This window comes from Chenopodium quinoa, unplaced genomic scaffold (assembly GCF_001683475.1).
Source record: "Chenopodium quinoa cultivar QQ74 unplaced genomic scaffold, ASM168347v1, whole genome shotgun sequence".
Classification (NCBI taxonomy): domain Eukaryota; kingdom Viridiplantae; phylum Streptophyta; class Magnoliopsida; order Caryophyllales; family Amaranthaceae; genus Chenopodium; species Chenopodium quinoa.
The window spans coordinates 69,901-94,797 of NW_018742410.1; the positions used below are offsets into that span (position 1 = coordinate 69,901).

General features: G+C 32.8%; 1 protein-coding gene across 1 annotated transcript; it reads left to right on the forward strand.

The window, feature by feature from the left end:
* The first annotated feature begins 4,596 nt into the window (after window positions 1-4,596).
* On the forward strand, window positions 4,597-6,420 carry LOC110704565. The gene has a single exon (XM_021882378.1). It carries the CDS (start codon window positions 5,043-5,045, stop codon window positions 5,658-5,660), a length of 618 nt encoding a protein of 205 aa, XP_021738070.1. The 5' UTR covers window positions 4,597-5,042; the 3' UTR covers window positions 5,661-6,420.
* The last annotated feature ends 18,477 nt before the right edge of the window (window positions 6,421-24,897 follow it).

Below are 24,897 nucleotides of genomic sequence, written 5' to 3' on the forward strand. Positions count from 1 at the left end.
GCTGCAACTTTTTCCTCATGGTGGCCCTTGTAATTATTATTATCATCTTCTTCACACCCTCATATAAACTTCTCCATTACAATTATTATGCTTTAATACCTCTCTCTATATATATACCAATTCTCTTAAATTATAAAATCATTTACTTTACCAAACTACCAAAATAATATAAACCTACAAAATCAAGATCTTCATTTTCTTCATTGCATCAAATATGGTTAGAGTTATAAGTCCCCTAGTGACTATAGCACTAATGTGCTATTTGCTGTTGATATCATCAACTTATGTTCCGGTGGGAGCGTACGTGATACTAAGCGATGTAGGAGAAGGTGTTCCGGCCACCGGATTACCAAGCGAAGATCATCAGAAGATTGTCATGGGAAAATTACCTAGGAGGCTATTGCAAGATGGTCAAGATTATGATTATTATGATTTCTACAGGAAGCATGAAGATATACCAAGTCCTGGTATTGGTCACTAAGTGAATAATTTAGTTTAATATATATATACTTTTCTTTATATTTAGCAAAGCATATGGTTTTCTTAAGAGAATATTTATACAGTTCCAATATATTTGTTGATCTCGCACATTTTTTTTTTTGTTGTTGTTGTTTAAATTTGTTGTTACGTTGTATCGAGGACTACGTAATAATTTCAAAGTTATAATAATGTGTAATTATTTTTGTATATGGATGGCTTTTGTATAAGTTGCTTAATAAATTTTTTTGGAGCAAATTAATTGTATAGATCGAGTTATAAACCATTTTATTGTTAGAACGAAAACATTATTTTGCAAGTATCTTCAATTATATAAGCTCAAATTAGTTTGTTGAATTATTCCGGCCAGCATAATAATTTTAGAGTTATAATGTGTTACTTGTATTATTGTTGTGCATGATTTGCATTCATATATAAGTTGTTAAGTTAGATGGATGTTTTGTGTAAATGAATGAATACCTTAAAAAGCCAAAGAAAGTAACTTGTACTTTTATTAATTTTTATGTGATATATTTGGCTAATATTTTTTTTTTAATCATTAGGAATACTTTTAATTATACAAACAAATTTAATTATCCAACAAAAATATATCATAGCAGGTAAGCAACAGACTAATAAAATTTTCAAAATTGTACCTAAAGAATAACTATTTGAATGAAAGTTTTAAACTTGGCAATATTCTTTAGTTAGAAATTCTATGTTAAATGTCAATTAATACACTTTTGTTCATGAAAAATATTGAATATATTTGTATCAGACCACTTATAATTGGTTATGTACTAGGGTGCTTGTTTGGTTGGATGATATTTTCCTTGGAAATGGAAATTCCTAGGCAATAGTTAAACTTTGCCGTGTTTGTTTAGAAATTTCCTAGGAAATAAAAATTTCAAGGGAAATGTAAATTTCCACATAGCATGGGAAATAACTCACCAAGCCCCCTCTAGGTGAGTGAATTCCTACAATACATAAGAAGTTATTTCCTAAGAAATACTAATTCTCGTAATGTCAACTTAACATTTTTGTTAAATTTTTATGCAATTAGCAAGGGAAATAACTTCCCATAATTTATGATTTCACGTGAAAATTTATTTCCCATGTTAAACCAAACAAACATAAATTTTCAACTTCGTGGATAAATAATACAAGAGTTTGATAAGCCGAATAAGATAAAAACGTCATTTCCATCCTATTATCAAGTGTACTTTTAAGCTCTCTCACATTTCTCCCACATTTGGGATAAATAAATAAGTTTCATAACACATGGAGAGGACATGAAACTTTGAAAGGATCGAAATTTACGCAAGCTTCATATAGAAAGGAGGAAAACGCAAAAGAGGGGTTAGGTACATGTTAAGTTTAAATGAATTACAGTTTTTAAAGATAAGTTCTCTTTTCGTTACGTGGCACAAGTTGGGACAAAAGACCCACATTTGACTATTGATCATTAACTAACTATTACAAAAAGAAAGGTTTTGACAACAATTAAAAGTCTAACCTACAAATGTAGTGTTTGGTGAAGAACTTTTTCACCCCAAAAATATAATACAGTAGAAATATGTGTGTGTCACTTTGTGTAAATAAACTTTTTAATGAAATCATTTATCATCTTAAGATTACTCCATATTTATTAAAAATCTTACTTAAGTTATTAATACAGGGTACCATAAGCACTTAAGTGGTTACTCCTTAACCATTTTCATGAAATTCTAGTAATTAACTACTCCGTAATACGTTTATGATTTTCCTAATATACATACATACCCTTGTCTAACATTATAAAGCTAAGTTAAGAAATTTTTTCAAATTTTCGGTGTTGAGAGAAACAAAAGTGGATAGGTGAAAATTGGATCGAAAGAGCGATTCTCCAATCCCTTTATCCTTACATTAAGTTGTTATAGTAACTTTAATCAACTTAGAGGAACGATGTAACATAATGAGTAGTATACTATATCTATACGTAGTACAAACATCATCTTAGAGGTATAGAATTTAGAAAGATAGACTAGTATATTTTAATCATAATACATAATTGATAATTGTAGCTTTATTAACGTGTTTAGATCGAGATATTATAAGATAGAGATCTATCATACGTAATTAATTAGTACTCTAATATATATCTCTAAGCGAACAAAGTCATATGGTTTGGGCTATTTAATTTTGTTATGTTTGTGCCTTTAAAATATCAGACCTGTTATATTATTGCAAAATAGGAAGTTTTTAATCAACTAAACTTATTCTTGCTCAACTTAACTTGTTTAAACTGAATTGAAATTGATTTTCATTGAACTTAAATTATTTAATTGAAATTTATTTGGATAAGGTGAAGAGAACGGGGTCTTAATGCACATAATTTCCTAACATCAACATTACACGAGATGTATTATCATAAATAAAGACATGCATAATTCAAGCTTATTCAAGTACAATTAATTTAACATCACAATTAGGTTTGATTGTTTGAAGAATGCATTTGACTTTCACTTGATTCAATGGAATATTTTACTTACTTTTTGAGATTTTTTATTTACTTTTGAGTTATTTTTAGCTTAGTTAAAGCAATTTTGATGGATGTTCATATAGAGTCAAAAGATTGTGAGATAATCTTTGAATTGGATTGTATTATTGCGTTAAAACTTACCATAAAATGATGTATGGACTCTGATAAACCAAAATTGTCACTCATTCTATATCCTTAACTCATTAATCTTTTTTCACCTTTCCAAAATATGTACACATTTTTCGCTTGGATATTTTCTCTTTTTTAACCACTATTCTTTATTCATATATGATCGAATTGAAATACAAACACAAATTAATTAAATTTTATTTTCTTAATAATTAGTGTACTTATATGTGACTAGTCACAAGTTAAACCTTGAATATTAAACATCTCGTACATACCCTTTTTTTTTACCCTCCCCCCCCCCCTCTTCATATTTCATTGCAATTGTTTTATATGTAACTAATTACAAACTTTAAAAAGTTGTTGACTTGCTAATTGCATCTTCTATTATATTAGCAAAATAGCAGTATTGGTTATGTATACCTTTATCTACTCTTAAGGGCATTTCCTAATTCCTATACATATATAGTAGCCAACTAGCCATGCATGCATTAATTTTCTTTTTAACTAATTAAATTAAAAAAAAAAAATTCACTAATTAAATAAACAAAATCCACTTATCTTTTGCTCATTGCTTCCAAGAAGCATCATCTCATGCAAGGCCATTTGCCAAAAAAATCTCGACTTTAATCTTTACACATAAGAAGTTTTGCTTTTGCCAAATTTTGCTTAAGTTTGTAAAGTTCTAACCTTAATTGTTATTTTATGAGCATTTGTGGCCATACCTAAAAAAGTTGCTCGTACCATATTCTTTGTTGCATACGTAGTACATAGTACTTCTATTAATAATTGTCTTCTTTTAGCTTATAAACGTACAATAATATAATGAAGTTTCATATATAAATGAAAAACTAAGTTTATTTATAAACCCTTTTTTGGCTCTCATGCTCATTATGTATTTATTAATCTATAAGAAAAGTTAGAACTATATATAATATACATTTAGTATACCAATATTAGTATGTAGAAGTGTAGAACTCACAAAATTGATTTGACTAATACCCGATCAGTACTCGAAAGGCCAAAAATAGATGACTTGCACGATTATGACACTACAAGAAAACAGCTGGCGACGGAAAAATTCCGTCAGAAACATAGGAAAATCCGTCGGAATAGACCTAAACAAAAATTGACAAACCTGTAAAAATATATTTATTTGTTTTTTCTGTAGTACACTTATTGACAATACATGTTAAATTTATATATATGACTCAACTCTATTCTTAATTATTATTAAATCCAAATCAAATTAAATGACACATCACTCGAACTAATCAAAACCGAAATGACTCAAACTCAACCGAACTAACTCTTTGTAGAAATTAAAAGCTATTTATTATACTCAAAATATATGTGAATAAAAATGACATGTGCAAAGTAAAGCATGCATTGAGCCCTTCAACAATGAACTTTGAAATTTCTTAGTAGCTAAGGATTCTTCTGTTTTCGAATATTTATAAGTGCTGTATCAGCTTTTGGAAGGAAGCTAAGATCAGCTGAATTTTTATTTTTTTCTGTTTCAACTTTTACCACTTTACTACCTCTTTAACATTTTATATCTCTAAAATGCACATGGCCGGTGAAACTATGCACAACTGTATAATGCATGCATGAACCAGCTAATACTAAAGTTAACAATGCAAAATAAAGGTACGTACATTAGTACACCAAATTGTAAGCACTATCTTAATCCAATTTACGCCTACTTTTTTTTTTTCTTCCTCTTTTCATGCATCTATATAAACTAAGTTCATTTGCATATCACATTTCCATAATTTCAATCCAAAGTTCATCCAAAACACGTACAATACAAATTAAACCTATCAAGCCACAAACACGTACAAACAAAATAATTCTAGTTACCACGTACCTTGAATATATTGTTGTAACATTGATTTAGAGAGAAACAAAAATAAAGATGAAGAACAAAGCTTCCGTTTTTGTGAAGAATATAATTTCGACTTTGAGTTCTATCGTGAAGGGTAAGGTAACGGGGGTGAAGGGCAAAGCGAATGCTATGAAAGTTCGTCTTTTGGTTTTCTCACTAATGAAGGGCAAGAAAATATCACTTGGTACGCTTACTACCAAGATCCAAGCTTTGATAGATCGAAAGCGTGGCAAGATAATGGCCGAGGAAGAAATAAGTTTAGAGGATCAAAACCAGGCAATCATCCTCTACAATGCAAATTTAGCTAATGAATCTAGTGATCTCATTAACTACACGGCTAATGATGATAATCTTGCGCCATCAGAAAAGAGGGAGTTGTTGTTAGAATATTATGGTCGTGATCAATATTACGACGATGACAAGTATCCGGATCTTACTCATTCTTTGTTTGATGAGGAGGAAGAACATGGAGGATCGATCATCGATATGGTGAAAAACTCGAAAGAGAATGAAGGGCAAGATTTCAAGTTAGAAGATGAGATAGATCATGTTGCGGATTTGTTTATCCAAAGGTTTCGTAGACAAATGCTCCTACAAAAATGGGATTCTTTCAAGAAAATTCAAGAGATGTTAGGGAGAAGTGCATAATTAAGATCGAGTTATTTTTTATTTAGTTTAATTTTGTGGTTGCACTGCATGCATAGAGAGACTAAAATAAGCTAGTATGTATCAATAATTCATGCATGGTTAATTAAGAATTCTAGCTAATTATATTATATATGATCGAAGCTTTGATGTAATATTATTATATACTTTAATTTAATTTTCATAGCGGTTTTTTGTTTAATGTATGGAAGGAGTTGGGCGAGATAGATCGAGTTGATTAGCCAAATTAGATTGTAATTACTCTGATCTCTTCATCGGATTTGACCAACTACTTGCAAAAAGATAATTACGTATAATATTTGTGTATTTTTTCCCTAGAATTATGGGTACTTTAAAATATTTTTCCGTTTAAGCTTGCCAGTTAATTTTTAAACTCATTTTTTTGTTAGAAATGAAATCATTGTAACAATAGGTGATAATGATTGGGTTTTTTTTTTATTTTTTGTGTTCCTCCCTGTTCACCCTTTGGGCTAATCTGTGTTCAGGGCTTAGGATTCGGGGATAATAATGAGTGGATTATTGTAACACCCTCAAATCTTCCTCTACGAAAATATTAGAATAATACATATAAAATACCGTAGAGATGGACTTGGGCGTATTACCGCCACGTGAAAACGTAAGGCTAACTCAAATGATGATTAGGTGGAGTAACATTAGTATTAACCGGAACTTCCTGAGTCTTCTTAACAACCCACACTTTCTTAGGTTGTTTAGAGCTTGCATTCTTGTACACCGGAGCACAATCATCACATGAATGTCCAACCAGTTGACATTTCTGACAAGGAATCCAATCGTACCAAACTTCTTGCTTAAACACATTTCCCTTCCTATTTTCAATCCATATGACTTCAGGCAGGAGCACAGTAACATCCATTTCCACTTATAATCTAGCAAATGAAATTCTAGCTTGAGAGGCGGATTAGGAAGCTTAACCCAAATGGGAATCACCTTAAGAATTTCCTCATAGAAATCAAAACCGACAGACCAACATAGGCTGACCAAAGTGAGGACCGGAGTACACAATCTCATTCTTATCTTCAATTGAGAAAAATTGGATAACAAATTATTGTAACACCCGCTAATCTCCCTCTACGAAAATATTAGAATAAGACGTATAAAATACCGTAGAGATAGACTTGGGCGTATTACCGCCACGTGAAAACGTAAGGCTAACTCAAACCAATTAACTAACTTAGCAGCGGAAATCAAAACTAACTTTATATTATTAAACACTTTACCAAAGTTGGTGAGTACAAACTCATTATGAAACTTCAAAAGAAACCCTAAACTAGGTGAGCAATCCCGAACTCTCGATACACGATGCAGCACATAGACTCCACCTGAAAATCTCGATTGCTTATCAAAATTAGTAAAAAGGGCGAACCAAAACAAATAAGAATACGTTTTAGAAAACGCTAACACATATACATGCAAGACATGTCAAATTCTATTAGGCAAACATGCTTTCGAAATAGTTTTGCAAACATGCTTCTGAAATAGTTACACTATAATTCAAACGCTAAAATATGACTTTTCCAAAATTCATTACTTTCCAAAATTAGACTTTCCAAATATAGGCTTCCAATAAAGAAATATTTAAAGATAGAACTTTCCAAAAATCAATTCTTCTCCTAAGTGTGCAAATTAAAGCAGGTAAGACTATACTCGAGGAAAGACCAAATCATTCAAAGTTCATGGTCTTACTTAACCAGTCCCGGGTAAAGGGACAATAAATATTAAATACTCAAGCCCATAATGAGCTGCATATTTAATTCAATCCCCTTAATCATAAATAAATTCAATTCAATTCAAACATGATTTCAAGATCAATCCTTTAAATAATTTATTCAAATATTCAAACAAATAATGATTCAAACATATACATATATAGAAAAACTTTTATCAAAGGTCTAGCCATCTATACGTACCTCATCCTTCAAGAATTATTATCCCACCAATTACAATCACAAACGATCATAACTCAATTACAATTAAAGGAATAGGATTAAGAGATTGAATTCGCGTTAGAAAGAATAGGCAGAACTTGCAAAGGCCATAACTCCTAGAATATAACTCCGAATTGGGTGAATTTTGTAACTAACCTCAAGGATTTTTCAAGAGGAATAACTTTTTATGAAATAGTAAAAATCTAAAAATGAGAAGAAGTGCCCGAAAACTGGCTTTAAATGCATACGGGTTGATTTTTCTACGAAAAAGGTTAAGAAAAGTAAGGAAAGGTTTAGGGAAAGTAAATTATGATAGAAGAAGAGAATAGAGTTCTGGTGTGAAGAAAAATGAGAGGTGAGGAGGGGTATTTATAGTGTTTAGGGAGTATGGTATTAGAGTTTTATAAATAGCAAAAGATAGAATTTAGAGTGTGAAAAGAAATAAGATTATCAATGATATATATATATATATATATATATATATATATATATATATATATATATAATAGTTTATCATTTAATAATTTAAAGTGTGAAAAGAAATAGGATTTACATTAGTATTTAATTTAGAAAATTAATTAGGAAAAGATACAAGAGTTTATCATTTAATAAATTAGATAAAATAACAACTAAAAATCTGGATAAATACATCAAATATTTGGCATCCATAACCTAATAATTATCGTATATTCTTTTTTTTATAATGATAAAATCGAAAATCATAATTAATTCAGACGTTCAATAACTAATTAATTAAAAATCCGAAAATAACTTTATAAAATCTGAAAATTTAGGATAAATATGATATCATTTAATAATTATCATGAACAAGAATTTGAAGCTAGATAAGTTTTATAAACCGGAAATGATTATTTGACTTGCACGGTAAAAATATTGTAAAAAGTTCAAGATATTTCAAAAAATTTAATTAAATATTTATTTCAAAAGCTAAAATCACTTTGAAAATCAGAAAATTAATTTTCATAATTAATCATTACTTTTCGGAATTTTTAAGATAATAATTAACAATTATATTTAATTAATCTATAAATCCAAAATTAATAAATAAAATCTGAAAATAAAAATTCATAAAACACTAAACTAAATTACGTAGTTTAGTTAAATAAATTTTGGAATATTATTATGTGATTAATTATAAAATTAGACATTAAAATCAAATATAACTAAATAAGACTTTAAAATCTAAAAGTGATAAAATATTTATATCTACTCCCATATTTTGGCGCCTAAATTTGAAAGCTTTACTTGGCTCTTATATTCAAATAATATAACATTACTAAAATTCCCTTTCTAATTAAAATAATTAAGAAGATAATATTCAAAATTGTGGGGTATTACAATTATAGTTTATCTAAGCCTAATGTACGGACAAATAATAATACCATAAGTAGTGCACTAGTGCACAATGTATAATTCGTAATGATGCACGATGTATAATTCGTAGTATAGCACAATTGGCCAATACGGGTAAAATCCACAAGAATGTACGAAGTATAAATTTATCTTATTATATAGTTGATCTTGTGTTGAATGCTCACTCTTTACTTTGCTTGGAGGAGAAAGGAGGAATTGAGTTGGAGTAATTCTTTGATTGGGGTGTTTGTTGCACTTTAAAGAATTAAAGTTTAAACATGTATAGTATGTATACCAACTACTTGAAAGAGGAGTTTTAACATATTTGGATATAGCCTAACTAAGCTTTAAAAGTTCCATATTTGCAAAAAAATAAAATATATATAGAATAAACATATTTGGGCTTGGCTGCTTCAGTTACTTCATAACAATTTTGGACTTGAAACATTAATACTCTGTATCTATTTTACTGTTGTTAAAATGTAATAAAAATGCACGTCATAATCTTGTCATGTGTCTCTATGTTCAATAATATAGATCCTTTTTTATTTTTTTTGATGAAACAAACAATACAAGTATAATACTACTTCTCTATAACTCTAACCATCACTTCAATAACAAACCTTTGTAAAATATATCCTTTTTTAAATAACTATGTTCGAATAAAATGATTAAAGAAGACAAGTAAAATGAGACCGGGGGAGTATTTATAGAGTGGAGTTTGTTTGTCCAAAGAATGTTGCCGGCCAGAAGGTAAAAGCTTACGTGGTAGACAAGTACTGGCTCGGAAAATCTTGAAAGTAAGCCTTCAAATTCCAAGACGACGGCCCACACCCAAGTAACGCGTACGTGGGCCGCAAGCCTTATACAGCTGGCTTTGCTTCCTACAAAAAAGTCAAGGGCTTCTCTCAACGTGCATGATGTCCACCTTGACTTCCTCAACATTCCTTTCCTACTCGCTTCATCTCTGGCCAATTCTCCGTGAACCGCACGCGCTATCTCGGACAAACTTTGTAACAATGCATGAATGTGCAAGTTAATGCAAGAAGGCAACCTAATTGGTACAGTATATGTTTGAGAATTTATGACAAAAACACGTGTAATTAAATGTTAAGTATAAATTTACAATTATAACTTGCATATTTTTAAGAAGACTTGAAACTAATGTAATCGTAGTAGGTAATTATAAATGTACTTAGCCTTTAGGGCTACAAATTATTTTCATTACTAATAGAGTATAAAAACATATTCCTAAACTGATGGTTAAGGCCCATGAATATGTTTTTATACTCTATTAATTACCTTTACAAACTTGGTGATACTCGGTAATAATTTAATACATAACACAATCACGTCTCACTTGGTGTAGCTAATGTTTTACGGAGTATTTTATTTTGTTATTCTCACTTTTAATTTCTTTATACATGTAGCCATTAAGTTGTACTGCATGTATCATTTTCCAAAATTTAAAGACCTTTGTTTCATAAGAGATGTCAACTCCGTATACATAGATTTGCCGTAATGAACCATTGTTATTTTCGAATTGGTACTATATTTTTGAATTTGTAGGCTCATAAATTGTCACTTGTATAGTTGTATACTTGTATATATGTAGGAGATGTGGTATGATAATTGTTTGGTACGATGACTACATACATGATGCATCTCATGCATTAGTCCTTAAATAAGCCGCAGTCAAAGATGATATAAGAATGATAATCACCTTTTGATAATTAATTAAAATATAATTGACCTATGTTATAATTCAGTTAAGAGGTCCAACCTACCGGCAAAAATAATGGCACTTTCTTATCACACTTAAACAAAAGGATCTAAACGACTACTACCCTTCTTCTCATTCTAATTCAATCACATACTATTTTCATTAATTATTTAAGGACCCACTCTTTTGTATATCCACCATACTGTATCTTTAGAGGCTCACAGCAGCCATAAGAAACATCTAAGAAAAGCATATATTTTAAAATAATTGAGATTTTGTGGTACCATAAAATTGAGAGAAAGTTCTAGTAAATATTACGAGAGAAAGGGAGTGTGTTACAACATATACATCACTTTTTCCCTTTCTATTTTTTGTTGGTGACTTGATCCATTCAAAACTACCTTTATTTTCTGATTATAAGGCCCATCATTTTACTTTCTATAAGAATAAATCCATTAGCTAATAAAGTTTTTTATGCGGCCAATTTTAATTTTAAACATCATATAGTCGTCATATAGGAACGTGCTTCTTAGCTTCTATTTATTAAGATTGTCTCGTTTGATGACCATTTTAAAAAAAATTATAAAAGATTTTTAGGTTAAATTATACGAAATTTTATGAAAGATTTTTGGGTTAAATGGGGTAATTTTAATGGAAAAAGTAAAATAATGATAATTTTTTCCTTAACTTATGAGGTGATTGATTATTATTCAACCAAATTCCGATTTGCTTAACTTTCTTCATCATTGATCAAATTAAAAAAACTCGTTAAAAAAAATATATATCCGCTTCTAAAATCACTCGTTAAGAAGCACTCCCTCAACTCCAATATTCTTTGTATATGTATATCCCCTTTAGTAACATGTATGTTCAAAATATCTATGCACCAATACTTGTTATGGATCGATGAAATAACTAATACACGAAGTTTGAAGTAGATCACAACTTGTGCTAAATAACGATCAATATGCATGAACTGCAACTCTGCAAGGATTAGCAAGTGTTATATATTGCAATTCAAATTGATAATTAGAAATTAATATCACCTACTTGTACAACATTGTAGTGTTAAATCGTACACATACGAATAAATGACTCCTTATCCAAGATAAGTTGCGAAATTTTGTAGAGACATTAATAATATTATCTTTATCATAAACTACCAGATAGTCAGACACATATTAATAAGACGGGTCAGAAGAATATCATATAGTAGTAGTAGACTAGTACAATAGTATATATTTAATTACTTGCTAGTATTATGATCTGAATTAAAATTTGTTAAGTTGTCTCCCTTAATTTGTGACAATATATTATAGACTTTATAGTGCCCAACAAAGGCCGGTTGTGGCTAGTACAGTATGTAAAAGAAATGGGAACACAAAATCATGTGCCTAATTGGAGGAACTTCATCTAACTAAATTCTAGCTACCAAATCTCATATATTTGAAGAAAATAATACGAGTAATATAATATACCCTTGTTGCGCAAGTCACCTTCACTACATACTAGTCAAACTATGGCGCGTGTGTAGCGCGTGACCTCTATTTTTTGCAATTTTTTTTCTATATTTTCCACCCTTTTAGTATATATCTCCTTTTTTTTAAGCCTTACTTATGACTTTATCACCTGTTTGACTTTGTCAAATTCATAAACCCCACACCAAATCCACCTCCACCTTCCTTCGTATAAAACCACCCTTATACCTCTTATTCACCTCTAAACTTCTTCTCCACACCAAATCTCTCAAGTTCTCTTCTCCATTACCATACTCGAAAACCCGAGAAGGCGGTCCTTCAATTCGATCTCGAGAAGAATAATATAATGACAAGGTGCAAGGTTAATAAGCTTATTGCCAAATGGTTCATAATGGTTGTATTAACTTTCTTGATCGTTTCAAGCACGTCTTCTGCTAGACACTTGCCGAGAAAACACCGTGAAAACCAGAAAGAAAACACGTTTCAGTCTTCCGGAAGGCAAGCACCAACGACACAAGGACCCGGATCAGTGTTCTTCAATATGCTTCCTAGAGGTCCACCGGTGCCTTCTACGCCTAGCAAAGGGACGAACAGGCTCAATAACTAGCGTAACGCCGTTCAAGCTAGGAGACTTTTTTGAGTTATTGACATTATCTTGTTGAAGCTGTCATGTAAATACGTGACGGGATACTGTAAGCAGATTTATTGATTCTTTTGTTTTCTTTTTCATTATTGGGTTCAAGATTTTGGTTGGTGAAAATTTTTGTTCACCCTTATATACAGTCTAGGAATATCAATATACTAGGCAAAAACAAGATATACATATATAGTAGATCGTTATATTGTAAGAATGTGTGCGTACAATTATATATACCAGAAATTTACTTGAATTCTTATTATTGTACTTTCAAAGGGTTTAACTTTAATTTAATTTAATTTGTTCGAATTTGATAGCATTCATAGATGTGAAAATGCAATTTACATATATTCTCGATGTAATAGACAAGATCCAAAACTCATGCGGGTTACTGTATCAATTATAATCCTTTCAATTTTGGATTGTACGCGGTCTTCAAATTTCATCCTCTATAATTTGTTTTTTATTAAAAAAAAAAAAAAAAAAGAAAAAAGAAAACGCACCAAGTTGCATTATTACTACCTCCGATTTCTTTGAATTTCTACCCATTAACTATAGATAGGTAGTTTTATGTAATGTACAAAGGGTACCTTTTAAGATCATTTGCTTTAGAGTAGATATGTGAGGAGGTTTTGTTTATTCTAAGATAGATAAATAATATAGGAGACATAGATTTTGCGTCAAAGATTCATAATTAAAATAACATGTAAAGTTTACCAATAAAGGAAAAATGATAAGCATATAAAATTTCATAGTAGGGCAGAATAAAGAATGGATAGAATTTCATGATTTAGAGATTATTCGATATCAAGGGCTATGATGTGAATGTGATCCTAATCTCTATATACCACGATTTTATTCAGTCTCAAGGTCTCATATGTAGCTAGATTTGATTTTGATAGAGAATATCAGCAGAATATTCTCATCCTAGGTTTAGGATATATATATATATTTAAAAAAAAAAATTACTCAGTGGTTATTGGTTAACACTTCTCTATTTCTTTATACATGTAATATACAAAGTATATTTTATTTTGCGGTGTTTGATATATATTACATGCATCATTTACTTCAATAGAATTTTTATATGTGAGCGAGGATAATTCACTTTATAACTTTGTATGTGCGTTGTACACAATCTCTCGATTATAGGCAATACAGTGTTGACATGCTTAATTAACTAGGTTAGTTTGCATGCGAAGTGAGATGATGAATGTATTGAGAAACATAGATGGTATAAAATTAAGGTAGTTTGATGAAGGGGCTAAAGTACTACTATACACTACATACCTTTTCTTTAAGGAACAAAACACTACTTACTTAAAAACTAATGCAACAAAAAAAAATTGGGTGAAGTGGTTGGTGGTACTAGATATGTAATAGATATACGACAAAATTAATTCATCGTCAAGAGTAATACTAATTAATTTCCCTATATTAGATGACTTAAATTGTCTTTTCGAGTTGCATAGTGACTAAAAGTTGATGAAATTATTCAAGTATTATTATTCACTTTCCAATAAAGGCTTTGAATGGAAAAATACAAGTCACAAAAAGGTTGAAACATAACGAATTGAAACTTCTCCTAACTAGTTGAAAATACATTACATGAGGATAATGTTCCTTGAAAAGTTGTACTCTCACTAGTCTTTTCTGTTTTAATCGCCATAAAGATGAGGCGGATCTATGTATGATTGTAATGGCAATTATATACTCCGTGTATGTATATACATATATATATGATACTAGTTTAATTTTCGTGCAATGAACAATTGTTATTAAATTTTATAAAGAGTTGTTATTGAATTTTATTAAAAACTAGATAAAGCCCGTACGATGCACGAGCGATGCACGGTTTATTTGTATTTTTTCAAATAAAATATTTTACTAATATATATTTATCTAATAAACTTTGTGATATTCGCGGCTTACTCTCATATTTAGATAAAATTCGTAATATAAAAAGATAATATTTTATTTCACAAAGTTTCATATGTGGCTGGTCACACCGTGTGGTCGGGATTACTTGGTTGAGAGTTACCTGGTTGGTTAAGGGTTACTCGGACGGTCAGGGGTTACTCGGTCAGTGTTTGGGTGTGTCTCAACTGGCCACACGATATGGCGAGCCACACAAAAAGCGCGCTGATTTTATTTTTATAATTAATATAAAAATTTTGATCTAAAAAAAATTGCAATTCTTTTTTTATTGGCTAAAATATAACATTTTCCTATATGACACTATACAATTAATCTTACGTGACATAATCCTATAAAAGCGTTTTAAAATTGTTAATCCTACGTGGCGATTTTTTTATTAAAATACTACGTAGCGCTTTAAAAAAAAAACTAATCTTACGTGGAAAAATCCTATTGTAGCGTTTAAAAATACTAATTCTAAGTGGCGCTCTAATAATTTTTTAAAAATTTAAATCCTAAGTGACGCTTTAATAATTTTTAAAAAATCTAAATCCTATGTGGCGCTCTAAAAACTCGGGAATAAATTTAAATATACTAGTTTTGTACCTAGGTGATGCCTAGATGGTTGATAAGATTTAGGATAAACTTTTGGCATGAATATTAAATACGGTCATATAATCCCTTTTGATAATATATATAGTAGTGTACTTTTTGTAGTTTTGTTTGTAAATAGATATCTATGTTATTATTGACTTGAAAATTAATTTTATTGAACTTAAATTATTTTTACTGAAATGAAAGTATTTTTAGCAAACAAAAATTATTTTTACTGATTAGAACATATTTTTACATATTCTCTATTTTTTTTTGAATAAATTAAATATATCTATCTTATTATTAACTTGAAATTATTTTTATTGAACTTAAATTACTTTTACTTAACTGAAAGTATTTTTTTACCAATATTCACTATTAATTTTTAAAATAAATTAATGTATTATAAATGGATCTTATCTTAAAGAATTTTTTAAAACAAATTTTATGATGGAAATAGAACCAAGTTATAGGATATTTATTAGAAGTTACTATTAATTTCGTATATATGGAATATTAGAAATATATCGACAATAAAAGTCTATACAACAATTTTATCTTAAAAAATCTATCCAAAATTCGTTTACTTAGCATCATATGTGTCACAATAATACTTTATTTTCGCCAACGTGGCGTGACACTTGACGAATAAATGGAATGCCAAGTGTCGTTGTCTCGTGGCCTGGCTACGAGACCGGCTTTATTTATTATTGATTGATACGATATTAGATTATGTTCATAATACTAATTCAAAAATAAATATAACTTGAATTTTATACCTATACCAATTTCAAGATTATTGACACTTAGACTTGATTTTAAAAAAGGGTCTATGAGGTTTTATTTTAAAAAAAAAAAATATAAAATTGTAAGGATAGTACCCGTGCGTGTTGCATTAGGCGTGTTGCATTATTATTGATACGACTGTTAAGAGTAGAAAATAAAGTGCTTATATGTGTGTGTTGACAAAATGATTTTATTTTTAATTGGATTAAACATTATTGCTAAAATAACAAAATTGGAAGAAAAAAAAAGGATATAATTATTGGAAACGAAGATAATACATATTAGTATTGTTTAATAATATTTACCTAATATAAGTTCATTTTCTTACAAATAAAATATCTAATATAAAATACTACGTATATGTAAAAATATATTATTTGAGTTTATATGGAGAATTATTATTGTTAAGAATTTTAACTGGAAGAAAATTATTTAGGATAATTATAAAATAATTTCCTTGAAAAATCTGCGGAAAAAGGAAAGTATAATAGGCGGGAAGGTTTTTTTTCATAATTTTAAGACTACCATAATTAAAATTTATTTGTGAAACAACTAACACATAGGTATGTCCTGCTTTTTTGAATGTATAATACTAACATTAGTTTTATAAGAAATTTTTATATATAAAAATTTTATTTTTTTAATTTAAATTAGTTTATACACTTCCTTTTCATTCACTAGAAATTTATAAATTATTTGTTTATTGAATTTTTTCTCCAAATTTAAATTTGTTTTGATATAAAAAGGTAAAATTATTGTTATTAGTAGTGTGATATATCATTACATGTTTTGATTTATTTATCAAATAAAAAGTTATTATTGGAATCATGAAAATGATAATTTAAGATACTTATATATTTAGTTTTAATAACAATTATAATAAAAAGAGAAATTTGGAAAGAAAAAATAGTCAAAAAAAATTTTATCACAAAATGACACGTGTCATTTAAGATTCACCTTTAGTATATGTTTATTGATATCAAGGGGTCAATAATGATTAATGAGAGCGAGGTTTTATTTTACATCCATGTACAGAAAAATACTTGGTATTATTTATTTAACATCTATGTAAAGAAAAATAATTGGTATTAATTATCGTGTAATAAATTAATTAATTAATTAATATATATTGAAGTACTTGTTTTTTAATAGGTCAACTTTGATCATGATAGTCAATACAAGTTAACTTTGTAAATTATGGAGTAGCATATAAGAAATTGGTTGCCAAAGAAAACAAAAATTGTAAGCCTATTTGTATAAATAAGAACTTAATTAAAAGTAATTAATAAAGTAAAAACATATGTCGTCATAATAAGTGAAGAAAATAATCCTCGCCTCGTTGGCCATGTTTTTACACTAATATATACTCCGTACTTCATATGCAATTACCCCTTACCAACAAAAATAAATAATAGGCCTTAGCAAAATATGTGAAAGTCTTACTCTTTCTATACATTCACCTTATTTTTTTTTCTGTTCTTTTCTTGGCTTAAAGTGGTATTTGGTTGAAAATACCATACTCAATGCGCACCATATCCATGAGTCATATTCTTTATTTATAAGAGTACTTGATGTTCTTTTTAAAGGATAAGAGTCAAGCTAAGCCATTATTTTCAGAAATAATGTCGATATTTTCAAATATGAGTAAATAGTCAAACTTTATTCACACAAAAGTGTTGATATATTTGTACATCTTGAATTTTAAACTCCATCATGCGAGTTAGAAACTCAAGCTTGAATTAATGCGAATATGCGGACAATTTAGAAAACCTCATTAATGATACAACATCACAAAACAACTAGTATTATAAAAACATGAATATTTGTTTTTCAAATCAACTATCGAGTCAAGTTAGAATCAAGTCAACTACTTGCACACATAAATGTATAGTTCAAGTCTAATATCGAATAATTCTGAACAAGTAATCTGATACAAGTCATTTTTAACAAATCGGGTAACAAAGCTTTTTAATTCCAAAAGGTAATAGAGTATAATTTGCCTATTATTAATTGAGCCATAACAAGCTAGTCCATCCCACTAGCAATGGTCGGTACCTACCAAATAATAGAGCACTTGATAGGTGGGAGATCTAAATTTTTTAAGGAGAATTTCATAGTAATTTATTGTAAATAGGATCAAAATTCAAGAGAGTAGTACAAGGAGTAGATTTCAATTAGTTCAAAGGGGTGTCACCTTTAATTAAGGCATTAGCCTATAATTTGGCCATACTTTTCGCTCATCTTTGCCTTGCTAATCTAAATGCACTCACCTTTAAGATTTTTTATGAAAGCCATGTTAATCTCAGGCATATCTTTCGGTCATTTTTTCACTCGCCAAGGTCTAAAAATATTGCTCATAGAGTCATAGTAGCACTTTCCTATTTTAACAACTATTTTAGCTATCTTCATTTTTAACAACTATTTTAGGTACATATTAGTATGGTACTTTATTCCGTTCTTTTTAAATCGAAGTTTTATGATATTCAATGCACAATTATATTTTTAATATTTTCATCAATTTCTTGTAAATTTAATATAAAAAATATATTTAAAAAATTGTGTTGAGACAAATTTAATACTAATATCTTATATGATTAAACTTGCTATTGTCAAAAAAAAAAAAAAAATGGATTAATACTTTTTCTTACATATATAAACTACAAACTTAATCAATAGTCAAAGATATACAGTGCTTGAATAATGCAAAAATTAAAGTGTTTTTCTGTTAAAAACTAACAATAAAGATGTTATATAATAATAATTTTTTTTTTTTGGTGTTCCATCCGGTTCACCCTTTCGGCTAATCCGGATTCAGGGCTCAGTTTTGGGTGGTTAGGTTTCAGTGCCTTCCCAATTGTTATTGCGGGGGATCGAACACGTGGTCCTCCTTACCAAGTGCAACCCCAATCACCACTGCATTAACCGCCAATTGATAATTATTATTTTTATTTTTAATGGTAAATAATAAATAAATTAGTAAACATCGGAGATGGAGTAAGTAATTTGGGAAAATAAAGGAAAAGGAGCTTTATACCCCTTATGTTTTATTTAACATATACTGATGCAAAATTATAAATCATAAAAAGTTGATATTCAGATGTCACATTAAAACTATTTTAATCTGTATGAGTATATGACCAGTGGCTGATTCAGGATTTTCAATCAGGTGATGCGCAGTCGCGCGTAGTTGTTTAAAAACATTTAAAACTAAAATTAAAACCAAACTTTATTTTAGGTATTCACATTGAAAAATTTCCCAAAAACGATAAGCAAACTAATAAACCGAATGATTTTTTTGATGCAATGCAACGTGTTAGTACATTGTTGTGCTCCGAATTTATTGACAATCTGATTTTGGACATGCATACATTTGACTGAGAACTTATTAAAAAAACAATTGCTAAGATATATTATACGTATCAAAAATAATTACAATAATAATAATAATAATAATAATAATAAATTGAATAATAGTATGAAGTATCAAATTATTTTATTTTATTTTATACTAGTAATTTTGTACTCCAATTCATATCTAAATTATCATTACGATACGGTTAATAAAATACTCCATACTCCGTAAATAACTTGTAAAATTGGTAAAAATAAAATAAAATCTTTATCATTAAGAGTAATGGAAAATTTTATTAATGCTTTTCTTATACCTGTACATAGTTAAAGAAATAAATTACAGGGGAAAATTTGATTTGGATCAAAGAGCAAGGATAGGTTTAAAGTACTTAAAAGATGGGTAAAAATACTTAGAAAAGGAAAAATAGAAACAATGGATAACATTTAATATAACTACGTAGTTTTAAAATATTTATGCCAAATTTTTAGGGGTAGCACATACTGATTAGGGGATTTTTCCCCACCAATCACCATCTGACAAGTGGACCAATCAGGTTCCGCCATGTGTCCGTCACATGGGCCAATAGGAGTCTGCCACGTGTCAAGCAATGATCCGTCCACTATGGACCAATTACGACACGACACGTGTCCTTCCCATGACACCTGGGATAACCGGTCACCTAGGCCCAACTTCCGAGGGAAGCCCAATCAGCCCAGGGTTAACCTAAACCTAGATTGACACGTTTCCCGAGGTTATAAATACCTCCCTTAATCCTCATTAAGGGAAAAAGGACACGCTAAAAACGCAGATTACACACATTAAACACTCTCACCTAGAGAGACCCAATCACTTTAATTTCCGCATTAATTACTCCTTAATCAAGTACTAACTTGACCGTCGGAGGCGGATCTCCAATCATCCGGAGCATCCGTTCGTTTTGCAGGTACAGGCGTCCGGTTCCAGTCTTGGAATTGTAACTCTCCCGCAGGACATCAGAAAACCCCGAAACATTTGGCGCCGTCTGTGGGGAGAGTACTTCTGAGATGGCATCCACGTCTGTACCGACTCCTGAAGAGAGGCGTCCCCTAGACGACCCTCAAGTTCAGTCGGACCACGATACTGAGAATGAATTTGAAGTTGAAGCTCACACAGCTTCAGACGGGACCCTAAGGGCCCGACGTACCCGTCATACCGAAAGGAGGGAACGGGAACATCTTCAAACTGGAAGTGAGCCAGCAGGCGCACCGCCTGTTCGGCAGCAGCCGACTGATGGGTCTGCTCCCATCACAAGGAACGAACTCATGACCTTCATGAGGGACTTCAAGGGAGAAATTCAAGAGTTGATCAACAAGAAGCCGCCTGCTCTGGACAAGGAGCAGTCGGCTAAGAAACCCTCCACTTCACTGAAGAGGAAACCAGTTCAAGGGCGAGAGGCGACCCCTCAACCTAAATCTAGGAAGTGGGAGTCACCTTCCCTTGATTTCACAAAATACCGCTTTCCTACTCCAGGAATAGGAAACTTGTTCGTCATATTCAGGCGGACGGGTCGAGGAAAACATACATAGACGCTCGGCTACTGCTAGAGCAGAAGAAGAGTGACGATTGTCAAAGTCGGCCTCAACTTCAAACTTCCAAGACAGTCTGCGAAATACCTCGATGAGGCATACTCAGTCGTATCATGAGGGTCAGTCAGGCGGCACCTCCCGTCAGTCCGGCTTTCATAGCGACCAGGCGGTACCAAACTTACCGTTTGTACCGCAACAACAGTATTTTTTACAGCCACCTCCGTTTGGTGGACATGCAGCAAAAAATGTCCAACCTATGGACTGGCAGCTACGGTTGCTTAGACTTGGTGAACAGCCGTCGGCCTTCTCCAAGGAAATTACTGAAGCCGCTCAGCCGGCCAAAGTGAAAAATGTATTAGTAGGCGCCTATGACGGCACTACTAACCCAGAAGACCATCTGATGGCATTCACCAACCTGATGTACCTTCAAGGGTTGGATGATCCCACTTGGTGCAAGTGTTTCCCAGCGACTCTCAAAGGAATCGCACAACAATGGTTCGGCAACCTGCCGACTGGTTGTGTAAATAACTTCAGGACGCTTGCTTACTTATTCACCTCCAACTTCGCCATGAACATCCCTGCGAAGAAGACGACCCTTGATTTAGGAACAATTCAGCAGGGCGAGAAGGAGGGGCTTCGTTCTTACATCAGGCAGTTTAACCTGATGAGAATACAGATTCAAGGGTTACCGGATGAAGTAGCCTATACTGACTTTTTCAAAGGTCTCAAAGACGGGTCGACCTTCAAATTTGATTTGGTCCGAAAGAGGGTGGCGACTCTTCAAGAGGCCTTGATTGAAGCGGAAGCCTATATACAGGCGACTGATCTTTGTAGTACGGTAAAACAGTCAGAAGGGAGAAGGTCCGACAAAAGAGAAGGACGACAGAAACAGTCGTCAAACAAAGACGAGAAGAGAAAAGAGGTCTGGGCGGCTGATTCCTCTAAACAGTCGGCCCAGAAAAAGAAAAAAGAATTCAAACCATACTCCCCAAAGTATGCGTTTAACAAGGATAGCCAATTTATCCTAAAGGAAATCAAGGGACGGATCTCAATTGAGAAGCCGGTCCCCATGAAGGGTTCTGCAAACAATCGGAACCAAGAAAAATTCTGTGATTATCATGAAGATGTTGGTCATCACACCAATGACTGCATCAGTCTCATGCGGTATCTGGACCGCCTGGCTGAGCAAGGTGATCTTGACACTTATGTCAAGAAATCTACGGGGAACACTTCCTCGAAAAAGCAGTCAACCAAAAAGAATCAACAGGCCGACAGCTCCGATACAGATGATGCAGTCGTCTACACCATTGCAGGCGGCTTCTCAGGAGGCGGCCCCACTATTAGGGCAACAAAGACAATATCAGGCGGTTAGATGTAAATTCCGTTCACCAAGAACGGCCCTCCAAATATTCATTTCCTGAGATTGTCATCACTGCAGAAGATCTAGGAGGGGTAAGGGGGCCGCATGACGACCCTATCGTTATTGAATGTAAAGTGGCCAACCAGAGAGTTGGCCGAATCCTCATAGATACCGGAAGCTCCTCAGATCTCATCAGTAGCAAATGTCTGTCGAAACTAAAATATCCGACTGATTGCATACATCCGGCATCCCACCCTTTAGTAGGGTTTGGAGGAGGAGTCGTCCACCCAGTGGGACGAGTGGATTTACCCATCCGCCTGGGTGAAAAAGGGGAAGGACGACACATGGTAGTCCGGTTCCTGGTAGTAGAAGAACTCTCGGCCTACAACATGATTCTGGGACGACCAACCCTGAATAATTCCAAGGCTGTTATAATCCCGTCTCTTATGTTGCTCAAGTTTGAGAGGGATAATGGAACAGTCGGGTCCCTAAGGGGAGATCAGAAGATGGCCCGAGAGTGCTATCTCTCGGATGTCAAGCCCACTGTTATGGCCACTGGGTCAAGTGGTGGAAAAACACACCTTGACAATGTCAAGGAGAGTGCGCCTGTTCAAGAGGAAGGTGGCAAGAAGAGAAAGGCAGCCCAGACGGGGGCCGCAAGAAAAGACAGAAAATAGCAATCATTGGCAGAGGAGCGGTCGGATGAATTCCGCCCTCAGCCGGCTGGTGAGCATACGGACCTGATCTTAGACGACTCGCGTCCTGACCGAATAGTCAAAGTTGGGACGGCTGCTCTGAGAGTCCTGGGTGACGACTTTCACACACTATTGAAAGAATACAAGGACATCTTTGCATTCGAAGTCCACGAAATGCCAGGCATTAGTCCTGATCTGGCGGTACATAAACTGGCCGTGGATCCGAAAAAGAAGCCGGTACGGCAGAAGAAGCGGAACCATGGCGAAGAAAGAAGTCAGTCGGCAGCCGCCGAAGTTAAAAAATTACTTGATGCAGAATTCATTCGGCAATGTTACTTCCCAGACTGGGTTGCAAATGTGGTGCTTGTTAAAAAGCCGAATGGCACCTGGCGAATGTGTGTAGACTACACAGACTTAAACAAGGCGTGCCCCAAAGACAGTTACCCTCTGCCTAAAATTGATAACCTGGTCGACTCAACAGCCGGCCATGCTTTGATGAGCTTTATGGACGCCTACTCTGGTTTCCATCAAATTCCTTTATGGAAGAAAGATCAGGAGAAGACGACCTTCATCACTGATCAGGGGTTATACTGTTACACGGTCATGTCGTTTGGTCTTAAGAATGCCCCGGCCACTTTCCAGCGAATGATAAACACTGTGTTCTTTGATCAAATTGGGAGAAATGTCGAGGCATATATTGATGATATGATTGTCAAGTCTAAACTTCAGAAAGATCATCTGTCGGACCTCCGAGAAACTTTCGCCACACTCAGGTGGCACCATGTCATGCTCAATCCCAAGAAATGTGTCTTTGGAGTTGAGTCTGGGAAATTTCTCGGATTCCTTATCAATCAGAGAGGAATAGAGGCGAACCCTGAGAAGGTGCAGGCGGTCATTGACATGCAGTCGCCTCGTACCATCCGAGAGGTTCAGAAGTTAACAGGTTGTTTGGCGGCCTTGGGAAGATTTCTAAGCCGATCAGGCGACAAATGCCTATACTTTTTCCAGGCAATTAAGAAAAAGGCAAGGTTTGAATGGGGGCCGGATGCTGAGGCGGCCTTCCAGAAATTGAAAGTTCACTTGCATTCCTTGCCGAGGCTGGTCAGCCCTTTGCCCAAAGAAGTACTCTACATGTACCTGGCCGTCTCTGATCATGTCTTAAGCGTTGTTCTCCTTGCTGAAAGAGACGGCTGTCAGCTCCCGGTCTACTTTGTCAGTCATGTACTGAAAAATGCCGAGTTGAGGTATCCCTTAGTGGGGAAATTTGGTCTTGCACTCTTCATGGCTGTTAAAAAATTGAAGCCCTACTTTTTGGCATATGCAGTCGTCGTGTATACAGACCAACCTATCAAGCGGCCACTGACCATCATGGAGTCGTCAGGCCGAATGATCAAATGGGCCATAGAAATTCAGAGCCTCGAAGTTACTTTCGAGCCTAGAAAAGCAGTGAAGGGGCAAGCCTTTGCTGACTTTATTGTTGAGATGACTCGTCCCCCTGATTCTCGAGATCCAGACCAAGTCTGGAAGGTATATGTGGATGGAAGCTCTACATCAAATGGTTGTGGAGCAGGCGTCATATGTCAGTCGCCAGAGGGCGACAGGTACGAGTATGCTCTACGCTTCAGTTTTCAGGCCTCAAACAATGAGGCAGAATATGAAGCTTTACTAGCTGGAATCCGCATGTGCAAGGCGGCAGGGGCACGAAAGATAGATGCCTGTTCCGATTCACAATTGATAGTGAGTCAGTATAATGGCGAATACGAAGCAACCCATCCGGCCATGATCAAGTATT